The 17,068-nt window shown below is 49.1% G+C and overlaps 5 protein-coding genes across 5 annotated transcripts; 2 read left to right on the top strand and 3 right to left on the bottom strand.

Annotated features, from left to right (window-relative positions):
• Positions 1-212: 212 nt before the first annotated feature.
• Positions 213-7,747, top strand: ASPSYDRAFT_58424 (uncharacterized protein; the record flags this gene model as incomplete). The annotated part of the gene is made up of 10 exons (XM_040849529.1): positions 213-215; positions 466-2,172; positions 2,584-3,918; positions 4,007-4,379; positions 4,439-5,503; positions 5,554-5,719; positions 6,218-6,501; positions 6,581-6,855; positions 6,927-7,035; positions 7,101-7,747. 10 exons carry the CDS (start codon positions 213-215, stop codon positions 7,745-7,747), a joined length of 5,964 nt encoding a protein of 1,987 aa, XP_040701633.1.
• Positions 7,748-8,772: 1,025 nt separating this feature from the next.
• On the bottom strand, positions 8,773-11,775 carry ASPSYDRAFT_90025 (U4/U6-U5 snRNP complex subunit PRP6; the record flags this gene model as incomplete). The annotated part of the gene is made up of 2 exons (XM_040852262.1): positions 8,773-8,919; positions 8,986-11,775. The coding sequence occupies 2 exons, from the start codon at positions 11,773-11,775 to the stop codon at positions 8,773-8,775; spliced, it is 2,937 nt and encodes a 978-aa protein (XP_040701632.1).
• Positions 11,776-12,647: 872 nt separating this feature from the next.
• On the bottom strand, positions 12,648-14,171 carry ASPSYDRAFT_153324 (uncharacterized protein; the record flags this gene model as incomplete). The annotated part of the gene is made up of 4 exons (XM_040842271.1): positions 12,648-12,784; positions 12,842-13,850; positions 13,915-14,078; positions 14,135-14,171. 4 exons carry the CDS (start codon positions 14,169-14,171, stop codon positions 12,648-12,650), a joined length of 1,347 nt encoding a protein of 448 aa, XP_040701631.1.
• An 893-nt stretch (positions 14,172-15,064) lies between these two features.
• Positions 15,065-15,852, bottom strand: ASPSYDRAFT_1008144 (heterogeneous nuclear ribonucleoprotein HRP1). The gene is made up of 3 exons (XM_040839727.1): positions 15,705-15,852; positions 15,369-15,653; positions 15,065-15,150 (listed from the first exon to the last, which is right to left on the bottom strand). Exons 1-3 carry the CDS (start codon positions 15,746-15,748, stop codon positions 15,126-15,128), a joined length of 354 nt encoding a protein of 117 aa, XP_040701630.1. The 5' UTR covers positions 15,749-15,852; the 3' UTR covers positions 15,065-15,125.
• Positions 15,853-16,411: 559 nt separating this feature from the next.
• On the top strand, positions 16,412-16,999 carry ASPSYDRAFT_1007562 (uncharacterized protein). The gene is made up of 3 exons (XM_040839726.1): positions 16,412-16,713; positions 16,780-16,896; positions 16,958-16,999. Exons 1-2 carry the CDS (start codon positions 16,519-16,521, stop codon positions 16,846-16,848), a joined length of 264 nt encoding a protein of 87 aa, XP_040701629.1. The 5' UTR covers positions 16,412-16,518; the 3' UTR covers positions 16,849-16,896; positions 16,958-16,999.
• Positions 17,000-17,068: the final 69 nt, after the last annotated feature.

Raw genomic sequence — 17,068 nt, 5'->3', positions numbered from 1 at the left:
GATTTCGCCCCAGGTTTCTGGTCCGTGTTTCGTATTTAAAAGATATTTAATTCCTCGAAACATCTCGCTGTGCACAGTGACGATCCAACCAGGCACCAACGAGCGGGTAAACAGAGCTCCAGCTCCCACTTCCACTTCCCCGCCTTCTTCCCCCTGCTTCACCTCAAATCATTCAACTCTGTTGTACCCATCGTTCCATATAGCTGTCAACCATGGCAATCACAAATGGTCAGTGGCCCCTACTAACCTTGTTGCAACGTGCTCCGCTAACTTCTGATCTTAGAGTCTATCTGGGCCGCCAGCCCCTCCACTATGAGGGGTCAAGCCACCCAGCTATCGTCGGATGCTAAAGGCGAGCGCCTCGCATATGCGGTATGCCGTAATAGCTCTGCTGCATAGTCTTGCGGCAAGAGGGAGTGGAAATTCAAGGACATTTAGCTGATTCAAAAAACGATTCCCTAACAGTCAAATAAATCGATCTTCCTCCGCTCAATCGATGAGCCCGCTTTAGCGCGGCAATACACCGAGCATAAAGTGCAGACTACAGTTGCGCGCTTTGCGCCCTCTGGATTCTATGTTGCTAGCGGAGATGCTAGTGGTATAGTCAGGGTTTGGGATTGTATGGGTGATGGGATCACCAAGGGCGAATACAGTATTGTCAATGGCCGAATCAACGATCTTGCCTGGGACGGCGATTCACAGCGTATTATCGCCGTCGGTGATGGAAAGCAAAGATACGGTCACTGTATCACTTGGGATAGCGGAAATACCGTGGGCGAGATCCGCGGACATACTCAACAGATTAATGCTGTTTCGATTCGCCAACAGCGGCCACTGCGAGCCGCTGCCGCCGGTGACGATAAGAATGTGGTTTTCTATCATGGAGCGCCCTTCAAGTTTAACACCGGAATTCGCGACAAGCACACCAATTACATCTATGGTGTTGGCTTCAGCCCCGACGGCTCGACTTTGGTCAGTGCTGGCGCTGACAGGAGAATTTGGTTATATGATGGTAAGACCGGCGAGGCCAAAGGCCAGATTGGAGAAGGCGAACACAAAGGAAGCATTTTCGCGGTATCATGGTCGAAGGATTCGCGTAAGTTTGTTACTGCAAGTGCTGATAAAACCGTCAAAATTTGGGATGCAGAGGCTGGAAAAGTCACTCAAAGCTGGAACATTGGCGGAGAAGGAAATTCAAATATCCAAGATCAGCAAGTCGGTGTGGTTTGGCCTCCAGGGAGGAGTGATGGCCTCCTTATCAGTTTGTCGTTGAGCGGCGATCTTAACTATCTTGTTGAAGGGACGCCTAACCCGAGGCAGGTTATTCAGGGCCACCAGAAGAATATTACGTCTTTGACTACATTTGGGCCGGACAGTAGAAGTGAAACACTGTGGACCGGAAGCTTCGATGGCAGAGTGTGCGGCTGGGATGTCCCTACAGGAACAGCGGAGGAGATCGAAGGAGATCGTTCCTCGTCGTATGTCGCAGGCCTGGTACCGACTCAAGAAGGCACTGGGAGAATCTACAGCGTTGCTTGGGATGATACCATTCGTTCCATAGACATCGGCGCCAAAACGTATACAGGGAGCTCTTCCAAGCTATCTGGACAGCCCAAAGGGGTCGCCGCCGGAGACGCGACCGTTTTAGTGGCAACATCTGAAAGTGTTGAGATTCACAAGGATGGACAGAAGGTGGGCGACTTCAAGGCGGAATTTTCCGTTACTGCTGTGGCAGCTCATGGCAGCGTGGCGGCAGTTGGGGGAGATGATTCCACCGTTCAGTTTTGCGACATTTCTGGGTCTAACCTGACTCCGAAGCGAGATATCAAGGCATCGCGCGACGCGGTATCATGCCTGACATTCTCACCTGATGGCTCTAACTTAGCTATCGGTGATTCACGGGGACGTGTCCTTGTATACAAAGTTGCCGATGGCAGCTTGGTGAATGACCGCTGGACGGCACACACGGCTCGGATCACCTCCATTGCATGGAACAACAACGGAAACCACATCGTTAGTGGGGCGCTGGACACCAACGTCTTTGTTTGGAGCTTGGCGACTCCGGGTGACTGGCTGCAGGTGTCCAACGCTCATAAAGAGGGTGTCAACGGTGTTGCTTGGATTGCTGGAGGCTCTAAGATTGCTTCTGTTGGAGCTGATGCTGCGGTTAAGGTATGGCAGGTTGAGGGACTGAAATAGTCGTCAGCAGGGATATGGGTACCTATAGTGTATGTGCATTATGTATAGAGTTGTCTTTCTAGGGTGCGTGCTCGAAGGGCGTATTTCGTCGTAGCAATAAGCGACCTCATGGGCGGAACTTGAGTGCAGTTGATCAAAGCTCCGACCATGGCGTCAGTCGCTGCCCCAACTTGCAGATTTCCTTCACCACCGATAGCAGCACAAATCCCTGACCCGTAGAGAGCTAAAAAATGCGCCGGCGGAGATAAGATGAGAACATGTCTGCGTCTGGGAACTCGTCGGCCAACGCGCAACGGTTTCTCCGTTCTCAAAAGGTAAGTTGCGAGCTATTACCTAGCATGTAGTGTGAAAGCATCTGGCTAATAAGTTCATATTTTATTTCAGATCCGCCAGGCGACTTTTATTCTCCCCAAAACCGGCCAACGTCTCAAAGGCCTAGTGCAACTGCGGAATCCGCGCATCAATTCCAATAATAATCATGCCGATGATGAAGAACGACGAGGGCTCCTCTCAGGAGAGATTCTTCCCTCTCCGAAGGGCTTCATTCCACGTATAAAAACAAAGCTTTGGGATAATTGTCACTCGTTGCGGCAGTTTGTTTCATCTGAGCTTGGGATAGGTGTCTTAAAGTGTAGCCTAGCCTATTTGCTTGGGTCGCTGGCGACCTTTGTTCCAGTCCTGGCAGCATTTCTCGGTCACCAGGATGGCAAGCATATGGTCGCGACCATAACAGTTTACTTTCATCCAGCTAGGTCACAGGGTAGTATGTTCAAGGCGTTGATCTGTGCGTTCCTGGCCTTTATCTATACGGCCTTCATTTCGGTCACTAGTATGTGCGTTGAGATGTTCTTCCAAGATGCATTGGACTTGCTTCCCCTCGGACACGCGATAGTTCTTATTGTTTTCTGTGGGGGCGGATTGGGGTTTATTGGATGGACGAAACAAAGGCTGAGCGATCCGCTCGTCAATGTTGCGTGCTCTTTGGCCTCGCTCTCCACGATTAGTGTCTTAACCAAAGAAGGCGCGGTCCAAGCTGGGGATCTGTCATTTGCGAAAATTTCCCAAGTCTTGAAGATGGTTGTCATGGGTGTCGGTGCTACTATGGCCGTGTCGTTCCTCATTTTTCCTATCTCTGCGCGGAAGAAGTTGCGGTCTAATCTCACCAGCGTGACTGAGTCCATGGCGACAATGCTAGCTCTCATTACAGAGAGCTTCTTGAGTGGCTCCGAAGAGGAGCTTCAGGCCGCGGAATTTGTTGATGCGGCTGCTCGGCATAAAAATGCCTACGCCCAGCTTGACTCCCTTGTCAAAGAAGCTAAACTCGAACACTTCTTTGGAGGCACTGAGAAGGAATACCGATTGGAGAAGAATCTTGTTCGCTGGGTACAAGATATCACCCATAACATGGGAGGCTTACGCAGTGCTGCTTCATTACAATTTCAGCTCCTCAAACAGACCAAGCCTGCTGAGCCGCCACAGGCTCCAAATATTGAGACACCATATCACGGAATTGACCCTCGCAGGCCGACGAGCCCTTGGTCAATACCCGAGGATCGGGCTTACCTTGAACCGATTGACGAGAGACCAGAAGAAGCATCGGAACCTGACCTCCTTCCACCAACTCTAAGTCGTAGGCAGACTTCTGAAACCGAAGCCAGTCTAACCCTCCTTCCTGCTGATATATTCGCCATTTTCATAGACCATCTGGGGCCTTCTATGGTGAGTCTAGCAGCAGTTATCTGGGATAGTACTGTCATGTAGGTCATGTACTGACGGTAAACAGAGATCCCTCGCTTTTACGCTCAAGGAAATATTCAAGGAAATACCTTTTGCGCCAGATCGGAATTACAAAGTTTCCATCGATAGCAGGTTCCGCACCAGTCTCGACCGTGCTCTTGAACTATATAAAGCATCCCGAGAGGAAGCGCTAAAAACAATATACCGGCAGAAGGAGATCTTCAAGATCAAAACAGTGGAGCTTGAAGCAGACTTAGAAGAGGTCGCCGCTAGTTGTGGGCATTTTAGTTTCTCGCTGTTAGAATTTGGCGAACAATTAAAAGACTTACTCGACATTCTGGATGAACTTCAGCTCGAGTCTGAAGAACAGCCGCATGGGAAGTCTTGGAACTGGTTGAGGTTTTGGCGCAAAAGCGAACCTGGGTGGAGGAGAAAATCATCCGGTAATATAATACTGACCTCTTGGTGCTAAGCAACGATCCTTCATTGACCAAGCATATAGATCAATCGCTGATTGAGTCAAGCCCCGTAAGAGGAACCGCTGCTCCTCAACCCGTGTATATCCGGCCAACCCCCCAGGGCGATGCCTCTAAGCTTGGAAGGCCATCCGCGAAGGTCAGGCTCGGGTACCAAATCTGGAAATCCGTCAGTGTGTTCCGAAGAGATGATACGAAATTCGCAATCAAGGTCGGCACTGGTGCAGCCTTATATGCCTTGCCTTCCTTCATCCCATCGGCTCGACCATTTTACTCACATTGGCGAGGAGAATGGGGTCTGTTATCGTACATGCTAGTCTGCTCCATGACGATCGGCTCGTCTAACACCACGGGATATGCACGTTTTCTCGGTACATGCCTCGGTGCGGCGTGTGCCATCCTCTCTTGGTATATCACTGCCGGTAATGTGTTCGCACTCGCATTTCTGGGCCTGCTCATGGCCACTTGGACGTCCTACATCATCATCGTTAAACGTCAAGGCCCAATGGGTCGCTTTATTATGCTTACATACAATCTCTCCGTCTTGTACGCGTATTCACTTACCCAACAAGACGGGCAAGATGACAAGGACGAGGGAGGGGATAGCCCCGTCATTACTGAGATCGCTCTCCATCGAGTTGTGGCGGTTTTCTCCGGTTGCATTTGGGGAATCATCATCACGAGGTTTATATGGCCCATCAGCGCGCGGAGAAGACTAAAGGATGGCCTCGCCTTGTTATGGCTTCGGATGAGTTTGATCTGGAAATCCGGCCCACTGTCTGCGACACACAGATTCAAGAAGTCGACTGAATTTATGAGCGTTAGGGATAAGCTTGAGGTTGAGAGGTTTTTAGCGCATTTGGAGTCTCTTCAGGCCTCCGCACGTTCCGAGTTTCAGCTCAAGCAAGCGTTCCCAGATGCTGTCTACACCAATCTCCTTAGGCGAACGCGGAGCATGGTGGATTCGTTTGTTTCTATGAATCTGGAGTTGGCCAAGAATATGACTTCTTCGGACGGAGAATTGGCTATTCTTAACTACACAGGCCCAGAGAGACGACATCTGTCATCCCGAATTAGCCATCTGCTGTCTTGTGAGTTGCGCCAAATACTCAGCGTGCTCTTAAACTAACTTCCTTGCGAGTCATGGCTTCCTCCATGAAGTTAGAGTATCCCCTGAATGATAACCTACCCAATGTTGAGAACGCGCGAGACCGGCTTCTTGCTCGCCTCTTCCACTATCGCAAGGACCTGGAAGTTTCCCGGTCGTCGACGGACGAGGATTATTCGCTGCTTTATGCCTACGGTATGTGCTATCCAATCGCTGTATATCCTGGGCATGTCTAACTTGAAGGAAACAGTTCTGGTGACGGGGCAGTTGTCCAAGGAGATTGAGGGGATATCAGAGGAAATCGGACGACTCTTCGGGGTTCTTGATGAGGATGCAATCAAACTATATTCATAGGGTTAAAATAATTTAATTCCAATTCTTCAGCTGGTCGTGTGTAGGCAGGCTGTTCAGTGTTATAGCAACTACAATTAATACTGATTGTCGTGATTTATGAACTACGTGAATTATTAGCTATCTATTATTGTATGAGTTTAATAATAATGGAGGCGGGGAGCGAACTCAAGTTCATGAACAAACCCCAGAATTCTTTCGGACCTCCCTCCATCGACCACATCCAACTCCTTCCATCCCTACAATCCTCCCCGCTCCGAATCCATCGATCTTTGCGGACTTCCATCATTTCCTGCGTAATACCTCTCATATTCCGTATTTTGGGGATGTCTTTCCCTTCATGAAGCTCTGATTGTCCGCCTTCTCGGCCTCGCGCAGCCCGTCGCGCCTCGGCGAGCCTCCCATCCCCAACCATGCAGATCGATCCAGCGGCACTGAGTCGAACGGACTCTGCCTCTGCCACCATCAACTCATCGAAAAGCACGGCTCCAAATGGAATAACACATAAATCCACCAAGGCCTTGATATCAGTGCCACGACTGGACCTGGAGCCTGTTTACACGGAACTGAAAGCCGCTATCGGCCACAAGTGGACTGAGTACAAGGAAGCCACCACGCTCTTTCTATTAGGTATGTGACCATGAACAGCGATCTCCTTACCTTAGGCTTGCTGCTCCGGTGTACTGAATGTCTTTCTATTGTTCCACAGGGCAGTTAAATCAAGATGAGCTCGCATCGCGCATCGATCAGATAATATGTGCCGACCAAAAAATCGAACATTTACATAACAATTTCGTATGCGCGATCATTGGCAACCTCTCAAGGGATCTTCCCGATCATGGAGTCGCTAGCTGGGTATCGGCGAATGACAAGCCATCTGTCGTGTCGAAACCAACCTCTGGGGATGCCGCCGAGCAGCGACTCAAAACGGAGATTATGCAGTTACCTCCAAGAGATCGCAGGCGGATTAAAGCAATTCCAGAGGTATGTTACCATTGATACTCGGCTGTGTCCGCATTACATACTCCAAAATCTAACTATGTGTTTCCGGCCAGCGCGATCCTCCTGAGACAGGACGCAGTGAATTGGAGGAGTACCATTTGGCCAAACAGATAAAGCTACCAAGCCAGGTCCCTGCAAGTGCGGGAGGCTTGAATATGACGAGTAAGCCTAAGCTGTATTTACTTTATTCCCCAACATGAGGCTTACCAATATGATTGCTGGTATAGATTGGGAACTAGAAGTTCGAAAGCGATACGCGCAGCCATTGGCATCAGAGACCGGCGAATTTCCAGATTCCGAATCAATACACGCTCGCATGACGCCTATTTGTTACGAAGAGTCGGTCGTTAACGGTGCAGGTGTGGCTTGTGCCGAGTTCATGGCAATAGCAACAGAAACTTTCGTTAAGGAGGTTCTATCAGTTGTCTTTTCCCGAACAAGATCCAATGGTCCTTCTGGTACTATCAATGGCATGATGAAGCGGTCATATAAGCAACAACTTGAGCGGGAAGAGTTGGCTTTCACCCGTGGTGAGATTGCCAAAGACGGGGCCACTGGGTTGCTTCCCGTCGAGGCCAAGGAAGCCAGCACTCGCAGCGCTCTTGGGGTACGGGATCTACGACTGTCATTAGAAATCGGAAGTGGAGTTCTGAGTCATATGCCTTTACTTGTGGACCAGATCATGGGAGGCTACCTCGAAGACGAATTAGAAGCGGACAAGCGAGAGCACACTGATATAGACGGCATGAACCCCCCGAGTGTGATCGACGAAATGGAGGTGGATGAAATAGATTTAGGCTGGGAGGGTGTCACGCTGGGCGACCACGACCAACTAGACACTTTACTAGATGAGTGCTTATCAATGGCCTCATAACTAGTTTTCGCATCCTCAACCTCTTTGCCCTTTTTGAGGCCTTTATACCCCTATTCCCCCTCTATATCATATTTTTATCCCCTTATATGTTACCACCTTTAAGCCAGATACTGTCAATGGCTGCAGAAACACGGCCTGAGAGGCGAACGGCGTCCTGGGAGTATTGGGGTAAGCCACCAATATGGCTTCTCACTTATTGCATTTTCAGGGTTTGGATATTCTTTATTTTATTTTTTGTTCTTGTTTCCTTTTTTCGCAGCCATTTCATTTCCGCCAACGTTCCTTGATGAAACAGATCGGCACAAGTGCGAGTCTTATGTTTTTCACTACCTACCGCATATGTACCAGCGCGTCACAAATGGGAGGCAAACGGGAACGGCAAATACGAGAATTCTGGATGCGCAGCAACTACTCGATACCCATGGCTTAGTAGGTCATATCTTTTGGCTGCGCTAATGGTATATGGGGCGCGGTTTATGTTGTCCACTACTGTCAATTTTCGTTCTTTACAACCAGCGTTTTTGTATAATATACCTACGGTGGGGTAAACTGGACTGTTATTTGAACCCCGGGCCAGTTGTCATGTTTGATGTCTGTCTACGTATATAGCTAAGTTTTCGCGCGTCACGCCTTGGATGGTATATCCGTGGGGCTAGGTGAGACAAGCTATGAAGCTAGCCCCCGGATTTATCATCATGGACGTTCAGAGTAGTTTTAGATCATGTATAGATTGTCATTTGGGCCATGTCCACTCTTTGTAGACAATAAAATACTATTGTGTCTTACCTGTAGAGTATTATCTCTCCCAAAAAGGCATGTTCATTGTACTGAATGATCTGATCTGTGGAGATATCTTAAAAAAAAAAAAATACATAAATAAACTCGTAATACTGTTCATTAGGTCCCCGTTTATTCCAATCCCGAAACGCCCATTCCAGATTATGATTTATTGTTGTAGGGAAAATAGTACATTTTGACCGCGTCTAAAAGAAAAAGAGGCTTTGAGCCATCAGCCAAAAAGCTTTTTATTGAATGAGATTATCAGAAACCAATTTGAGAATCTCCTCGGTAGACTTGTAGGCATTGGCTGGGTCTTTGGCTATCGATTGCCAAAGTTCACCGTGTTTGGGCTCGGAAAGTACACATTTCGAAATCACATCGGCTCGTTTTTCCTGTAAACAAAAACACATTAGAGGCTTGCTCAAAGGCGCAGAAAGAAAGAGAGGGCAACGACATACGTCTGTACCATGCTGCAGCAGGAACTTATAATACCAAGCCCACGCGTCACCGAAATCGCTATTCGACACAATGGCCTTTTCAAACCAAGTCATTGCCTTTTCCAGACGACGTTCTCCCCAGAAAATCCGTGCCACTGTGATGAATAAGATAGGGTCGTTGTCCACCTTCTTAATTGCCTCCAGACTTCGAGCCTTGCGTTGTGCACGTGGTTCTAGATGCCAGATACTTTCGCTCCACAGTAACCCAGATGAAGGGACCTCCTGTAATGCCTTGGCCATTAGGATCTTGGCCTGAGAAATATTATTTGCGCGGCGCTCAACTCGTACGCTCTCCGTCCACAGCTCCGGGCTGTTTGGCACCGCTAGACGGGCTCTGTCAAGAACTGATCGGGCTCTGACCACTGCACCAGCCTTTTCTTCCAGTCTCGATGCCAGTAACCAGAGAGGGACGGATTTAGGACACGCTCGAGTGCCTGTTCCGTACGCTTCGCGAGCTTGTGGGAGCTTATTCTGTAACTCATATATTTGGCCCTTCATCATCCAGAGTTTATCGGCCTTCGGGTACAATTGCAGGCCTTGGTTGACCAAGTCAAGGGAATCGTCTATCTTACCCAATTGCCGTTCAAAGGCAACACTCTTGATCCATACACGGCCCGTCCCTGCTTCGCGCCGAGCTGTCGCAAGAAGCTCTCGAGCCTGCTCTATTTGCCGTGCGTCAGCCTCCAGCTTGACGGCGGCAAGCCAAATATCCTCGTTGTTGGGGTTTTGATTGAATGCCCGGCCGAGCACTCGCCGAGCCTGATCGATCTCGCCAGACTGCCACTTCTCCTTTGCAAGTTGTAGCCATAGCTCTTCGCTTTGAGGGCAAGCTTCCACTGCCTTTTCAAGGACCTGCCACAGCCCCTCTTTGGTGCCGTGGTTGCGCTCGAGATCTGCTGCTGCAACCCAGATTGATTTACGGTTGACGAATACGCGTAAGGCATACGCATATATGGCCCTAGCCGTCTCATACTTCCCTCTAGCAATACTTGTCTTTGCGTCATCCATCCAGATGTCTTTCCGGTCATCATCTTCATCCAAGCCCCATCCGAGGGTCTCCCGAATGATGGCACCGCATGTGAGAACTGCACCCTCTTCCTCACACTTTTCAGCCTCAGCTATCCACTCCTCCCGTTTTAACATAGCGTTTTCTTTTGCTAATGATTGGACTGCTCTCTTCATCACATTCACCTTGTTAAAAGTGCCCATTTGCTCTTGAAGTCGACAAGCAGCAATCCAAATCTCATGGCTCGTAGGGACAGCTTTTCGCGCAGCGTTCAAAACCTTCTGTGCATTTTCAGGGATCTCTAGGCGTGCAAGAGCAAGCCATAATTCAACAGAAAGAGGTATCATTTCAACCGCTTTAGCTAGTAGAAGGCGCGCATCCGCCGGGTCTTCCTCCAGGTTGACAGCTTCTTTCCAAATAGTGACCGACTGGGGAATGTGAAGAATCGCCTGTCTCAGAACGTTCTTCTTCGCCCGTGGTTCCGACTCTAGTCTCATAGCTTCAATCCAGAGTCGAGTTGATCGATCATTATTTTTAATAGCATTTGCAGCGATAATTTTGGCATTGTGGCCTTCATTGAGTCGAATATTCTCCAGCCACGCATCTTCGCTCTTTGGGCATAATTCACATCCTTTTGCAATGACATTTCGGGAAGTCACGGTCCTCCCAGCCAGCTCTTCCAAGCGCGCCAGTGCAATCCACCCAGGAGCGTGCTTAGGATTCGTTCTCGTCACCGATTCTAGCAAGACACGTACACGTTTGACATCACCAACTTCGATTTCACCCGCTTTAAGTTCTGACTGTGTGAGACTGGTAAGATAACCCTTCGGGTCGATGCTGGTCGCACTACCAGAAGCGGCGTCTCCGGAGGAACCCATAGCTGCTTGGTCAAGCTTGACCTGAAGGACTTTGTCACGAGCAGCACTAATATTGGCAAAATTTGTTATCATCCCGTCCGCCCCGTCCGCCGCATGGGCCTCAGTTTGCGAGCCATCCTCAGCAACAGTTGTGTCGAACTGGGCGGATTCTCTTGCATTCGCGAGAACACTGTCAGGTACTGCATAAAAGCGCTGTTGCATACGTAGGTTCTGCTTCGTTCGCTTGTTTTTACCCGTAAGATCACCGACCTCGGGGAGGTTTGCCCATTCGTCTTCGGATACCGACGCGAGGGAGCGCTTTAAATCGACGAATTGCTGCTGAATTTTAGGGTTTTTGCGTTCATACTCTTCCCTCTCCTGATGTTCTCGGGCTTCCCTAGAGGTTGCGAAGGTACAAAGTCGGTCATCTGTCCAGAAAACCGGGAAAGGCCCCGATGAACAAATCATTTCATAGCAAAGGGAAGGGGGTCTAGACATTACTAACCTTCGTACTCTGCGTCGTCTATCCATCTTCTCATCTACCTCTCTGTATATGCGATCCGCTTCATCATCTTCTTGGTCAAACTGGCCGTACGCAAAAAGACCAACTTCGTTGTCGGGATCCTGGAAGCGTTCATCCTCTTCCTCTTCCGCCGGTTTTTCTTCTCCTTTCCCTTTTTCTCGAGATGCACCATACGCCGTCGGAGGTGCGGCCCCAAGCAATTGTGCCCTCTTTGCAAGGGCTGCCTGGATTTGTTCGGGGGTGGGACCCTCTCTTGCAGGACCTAAATCCGAGCGAGTGGTGAAGCCGGTCGCACCTCGACCAAGACCAGCAACGTAGTTTTCGGGCGCCGGTTGGCTTAAAAAATCCTTTCGACCGGACGCCATATTGACCAGGGCCCTGGAGATCGAGTGGATAAACAAGAACAAGGCCTTTGGCGAAGGTATTCCAAGTTGAACTTTTGGTAGCCGAGCTTTGTTGATCGAAGAGGCGATGCTCGCAAAAGAATAGTTCCGTTCCGCAATCTTATCGCATTATCGATATTATACTCTGTACGGTACATACGGAGGAAGTGGCAAGGAAAAAAGTATTTGCAATATGCAGCTAACTAGACCGCCTGTCGTTTTAGGTTCAGCAATGATATTATTGGTTTTCTTTTTGGTTAGCCTTCGTGAGCGGAGATTGTTTGTAAAGTCCTTTGTACCAAGTCGACTGAAATACAGAGGAGTTAGTTAAAACGTCAATTGAGTTGGCTTGAGTAGCACTACAAATTAGTATTTCTGAAGGAAGGAAAGAAGGGATTATCCTCGGTACAACTTCTCAATAATAACAACAATCGGAACAACCCGAGTAGTGATACTGCCAATTAGTTGTTGACGAAACAGGTGGAATACGTACTAGGTACCGAGTATGGCGAGCAGGCTCTCTTAGTACGTACGTAGACATACTTCACTAATACTCATAATATTAGAATGATATTTTTATTCGTCGACGGAAACCAAGCTATCGCTTAGTAAGGACTATTCAGCATATCACTGTCATCACCCAATATCTCCGCAAAACTAGCCTCGTACTTAGTATAGTTAAGCTCATAAATAAGCAAAGAGGCGACGTGAGTCTTTTGACGGACAACCTGGAAAATAGAAGGCAGACAAAACTGAAGGTGAACGAAATGAATGACAAAAAGATATCGCATTCCGCGAACAACATACAACGCCAAAGGATGGCCATCATGCTCTTTTTCTTCAAACCCAGCAGTCTAGCCTCGCGCATAAGGATGAAAGCCCCTGTGGCCCCCACGCCCTCCTCCACGATAGTTCGCACCAGGCTTCCCAGCGTTCTTGGGACCGGTTGGGGCGTTTGCGGGTGCAGCGCCTTGCGGTTGTGGAGTTTGACCTATCTTCAAGTTAGCTGAAAACGAGCGGCGAATTAAAGGAGAATTCAACTGCGTACCACGTCCAATGCTACCAGATCGATTCATGGCCTGAGGCCCCGTGGGAATGTTGGGCTGAGGCACTTCGTCGTACATGCCCTCCCACGAGGTCGGTCCGCCCTGCTGATAGGGGGAAAAGCCTCGGTTTTCCATGGCCCGCCGAGCCTGCTGCTGCTCATACTTTTGTTGCTCAAATGCTATTTGTTCGTGAGCATTATAACCGGGCCCTCCTCTGGCTTGGGCGGTGTAGTTATTACCCATATTTATGTTTGCAGCACCGTTGCCGCTCATACCCATCTGTCCAGCCATATTATTTGCCTGACCCGGATTTTGCATCTGTTGTTGCATCTGTTGCATCATAGCGGGGTTCATCATGTTCTGCATTGTCTGGGGTGTCGGGCTCTGTGCTGGAGGGCTCATGGTTGGTGACTGAGGATTATTCCCCATTTGCATCTGCTGCATCTGCTTCATCTGCATCTGTTGCATCAGAGCAGGATTCATGCCACCCATTCCCATCGCGCCCATTCCTTGGCCTTGAGCGGCAGCTACAGCCATTTGTTGTTGCATTAAAGCAAAGTATTGTTGCATGCGTTGCCAATACTGAGCCATCATCTGAGGAGTAAGTCCAGCGGGCATGCCACCTTGTCCTTGGGCGCCTGTTTGCTGGGGAGAACTGTCGGTTCCACCCTGACTGCCATCCCTGAAGTCTCTACCACGACGTCCGCGATCCCCATCATCCCGTAAGTTGCCTCTTGGCTGAGCCTTCTTAACTTCGATGGGTTTACCAAGTATGTCCAGAGGGCGCGAAAGAGCTGCTTCTACAGCAGCCTCGCTATCAAACGTGACGAAGCCAAACCCACGAGGACGGCCAGTATCTTTGTCAATCATCAAGGTCGCATCAATCACACGACCAAACTGCATAAAGAACTGTTTGAAATCCTGCTCGGTTGCTTCTTGACTTACACCTCCCACGAAGATCTTGCTTGTCTTCTCTTGCTCATCACGTGGAATGGCGCGCTTCGGATCAATCTGGAAGTTACGTGAGCATGGGTGGATTGATAACAGGACGGTATACCAAGTGCGCGGGTCTTACGATTTTTCCATCCAAATAATGCTCCTTGACCATCACGGTGTTCACCGTCTTCGGGTCTCTGAAGGTCAAAAAGCCGAACCCTCTAGACCGACCTGTGGCACTGTCACGCATGACAGTACACTCCTGGACCTCTCCAAATTGCGAAAAATACTCCTTCAAGGATTCTAACCTAGGAGATTAGAACATTCATCTCTTGTGAAAGGCTAAGGACAGTACATACGATCTGTTGTCTCCCAGTTTAATCCACCAATGAACATTTTCCTATGGTGAACAGCACATTAGTAAAAACGATTTCCATGATAGAAGAATGTCAAAATGAGCTAAAGAAAGAAAAGAAAGAGCAAATGGCAGCAGCTGAGCCCAATATGTGGCTAGCAACAGCTGATGGTCCATGACGCCGGAGAGATATCAACTTCAATGCCCGGTTTCATGGATACCACCTAGTTATTATGGTCCATGGTCTTAAAATGACGCTGGTAAAACGACTCCTGGAACCGAACAGCCAAGAACGTAGCCTCCAAGGGTTTCAGTCAATGTTTCTAGCAAATGTCCACCGACGTTGTAAGTTGGTAGATTCCGTGTTCCAGCGCGGAAGGTGTTATTTCGGTTTTATTCACGGCCACTGGATTACAGGTCGCCCCAGTAGTTTGAAAGCCAAACGACGGGCTCCAGGGTCCGGTTCAGTCTGCGGCTGACAGATCACAAGAGGTATGCCCGGCGGAATAAGTCAATTGTTCTCTTCTGTCTCACTGACCAAGGTATCTCTGCCTGCTGTCTATGGAGTCCGAAGCTAGGTAAACTGATTGATAACCCCCAACCAGTTAGTTGAGGCTGCTACTCCTCGCTGGCGGCGCTATACCATAAACCGAAACGACGTTATATAGCATCAGCTGCACTATAGTCGCTCGAGATTGGGGCCGATATAGTTAGGATTTCGATAAATGCCTCCCATTATCGCCGTACTGCCGCTGACTCGCTGGTTTAAACTCCCCACTAGACTTGATTGCTAGAAGAGGAACCTGACTTCCACCATATCGGTATCTGTTTGGTTGCATTGCTGTTCATCCAATGTCGGGCACGGCTTCGTGCCTTCCAGTGCCAATGGCCATTCCCACCAAAGCCCCTGACCCGAGCGCAAAGCCATGCCCATCTTTCCAGTCTCTCCGCTCCAGCGAGTTTCTCATGCCTCAACATATTTCCTCCATGGACCACTAGCTCGGCCATATGTAGATCGTTCTTCATGTATCATATATATAAGACACCGAATGAACAGTGTTGCATGATGATGCACTTATGAGTCCTCCCGCCACCCAAACGTCTTCAAAGAGCCAGTTGGTAGCGTCGGTCCCGTACCATCGACGGCCTCAAGCGTAAATGCAACAACGTATTTGGGGTTCACGGAACTTAAGGGTACGTCCAATGGAGGGAGGAAAGAAAGGAAAAGACAAACTTACCCATCTTCCTTGATACCAGTTCCCTGAGGCTCTGAGTCTCCTACAGGACCAGTAGAATGGGTGTGAAAATCGGAGTCCAAGGCATTCCCATTCTGATACCCTCCTTCGTAGGAAGGAGTCTGGTAATTACCAAATCCGCTTTCAGACTCATTCCCGAAACCTTCGACAGACTGTATAGCCGAAATTCCCGAAGGTTGGGCAGGCGTATCCGCGGGGATGGGGTTAGAAGATATTGGTGCTCCAGCAGCGGGGGCTGTTTGGTTTGTCGTCTCATCCGCGTCGTACCTATAGAGCAATGCAGGTTAGATAAGTCGACGTGACGGTGGAGCAACATACAAATCGGCGAAAAGATCTTCCTCGACGTCCTCTGGTTCGGCCATAGTTAACGCTTATTTATGTTAAAAAGGTGAAATAAGGTAGCTGGTTCGGTTGCAATAGCGCTTATGCGGACAGCGACGACAGTTTGAAACTGGGGTCAGACTCTTCAGCGAATTTTAGGGCGAGCCGGTCGGAAAAGGAACCTAGCAATTAATTCCAGAACAGCGGAAGATGAAGGAATGGACGTAGTTGATAAGTGGAAACAAGAAGTCAAAGGGGGGAGAACAGCGAGGTCGAGGGCTGGATATGGGAAGGTATGATGAAAGCAGGGAAGGAGGAAGAGAAGAAGCGATGGACGAGGTTGAGTGAGAGTTGGAGAGACCTTTCCCCCAAAATTACATTCGTATTGATAAGGTTATACAGGGCCTAGATAGTCCTAAACGGGCTAAGCGGGCACTTGCATATAGTAATATATATAACATACGTCGTTATACGCAAATATGTCTTAAACCTTACAGGTAAATTACCGCCCGCAGAGTGTTGTACGAATACAGGTGTGCCATGCCTTCAGTCTTTTAGAGCTCCTCAACAATAGGCCTCGAGCACCTCTCTCTTAGGTGCTCTAAACACAACAGCGGAAATATTATTGTTGTTTATATAGCTCCAATTGTTGACCTACGGTCTAGTCACTTGTCCCACGGCCTTGAGAACAAAATAGGAGCTCTTCGTGTCGCTGAAACACCCCGCAGTATCGCCGCACTCTCCTGGCTCTTACTTGATGACCTGTTTGGTTGACATCATCCCTCCGCGCGAGTAGCCTCACTTTCAGACAATGGGTACGAGAAGGGTTCAGCAGCAGGTATGTAACCTTCTCCCCGGCTCTGGCAGACAAAAACTAACCCCGACTTACAATGCTTCAAAAGGAAATGGTTCAGGTTGGTTCGTACCTCAACTCATAACCTTTCAGTGTCTTATATCTGGACTGTGGCTGATAATGCTCCCCACCCCGATATACAGACCGCTCCCAGTAAGTCCCGTTCTTGTATGTTCCATATATGTGTGTGTGTCTCTGGAGCTTCTAACACCACGACAGACAATCAGCTTCCCCCTTCTGGAAAACCAGATCGGTATCCGAGAATCAAAGGTCCTCTCCCTCGTCTGATCCGAACATCGTCGTTGGCGCCTCATACTCTCACGCCAATATACCAAAGTTAGTTCCCTCCAGATGGAGCTATTGTTCGCATCTGCTGACCAGTTTCTTCGTTCGTCAGTGGATTGCCCCAACAACATACGCAGCCCCGAACTCCTCCCCGTCCTTCTTCCAATAATTCCTCACACATATCTCTTTCCCCTCATCGAGCGGTTGGATGGGCTACATCACC

The sequence above is a fragment of the Aspergillus sydowii genome (assembly GCF_001890705.1).
Source record: "Aspergillus sydowii CBS 593.65 unplaced genomic scaffold ASPSYscaffold_6, whole genome shotgun sequence".
NCBI classification, from domain to species: domain Eukaryota; kingdom Fungi; phylum Ascomycota; class Eurotiomycetes; order Eurotiales; family Aspergillaceae; genus Aspergillus; species Aspergillus sydowii.
The sequence above is the reverse complement of the archived record's forward strand: the minus strand, read 5'-3'. Positions and strand labels throughout refer to the sequence as shown.

What these genes read in the sequence shown, in the direction of transcription:
- ASPSYDRAFT_1007562 (XM_040839726.1), top strand. Translation starts at nt 16,519, where the DNA reads ATGGGTACGAGAAGGGTTCAGCAGCAGGTATGTAACCTTCTCCCCGGC. An exon ending in CGATATACAGACCGCTCCCA is followed by an intron (nt 16,714 to 16,779) that starts GTAAGTCCCGTT and finishes ACACCACGACAG; the next exon opens with ACAATCAGCTTCCCCCTTCT.
- ASPSYDRAFT_1008144 (XM_040839727.1), bottom strand. Translation starts at nt 15,748, where the DNA reads ATGGCCGAACCAGAGGACGTCGAGGAAGATCTTTTCGCCGATTT. An exon ending in GAAGATCTTTTCGCCGATTT is followed by an intron (nt 15,654 to 15,704) that starts GTATGTTGCTCC and finishes ATTGCTCTATAG; the next exon opens with GTACGACGCGGATGAGACGA. An exon ending in ACTGGTATCAAGGAAGATGG is followed by an intron (nt 15,151 to 15,368) that starts GTAAGTTTGTCT and finishes TGATACATGAAG; the next exon opens with AACGATCTACATATGGCCGA.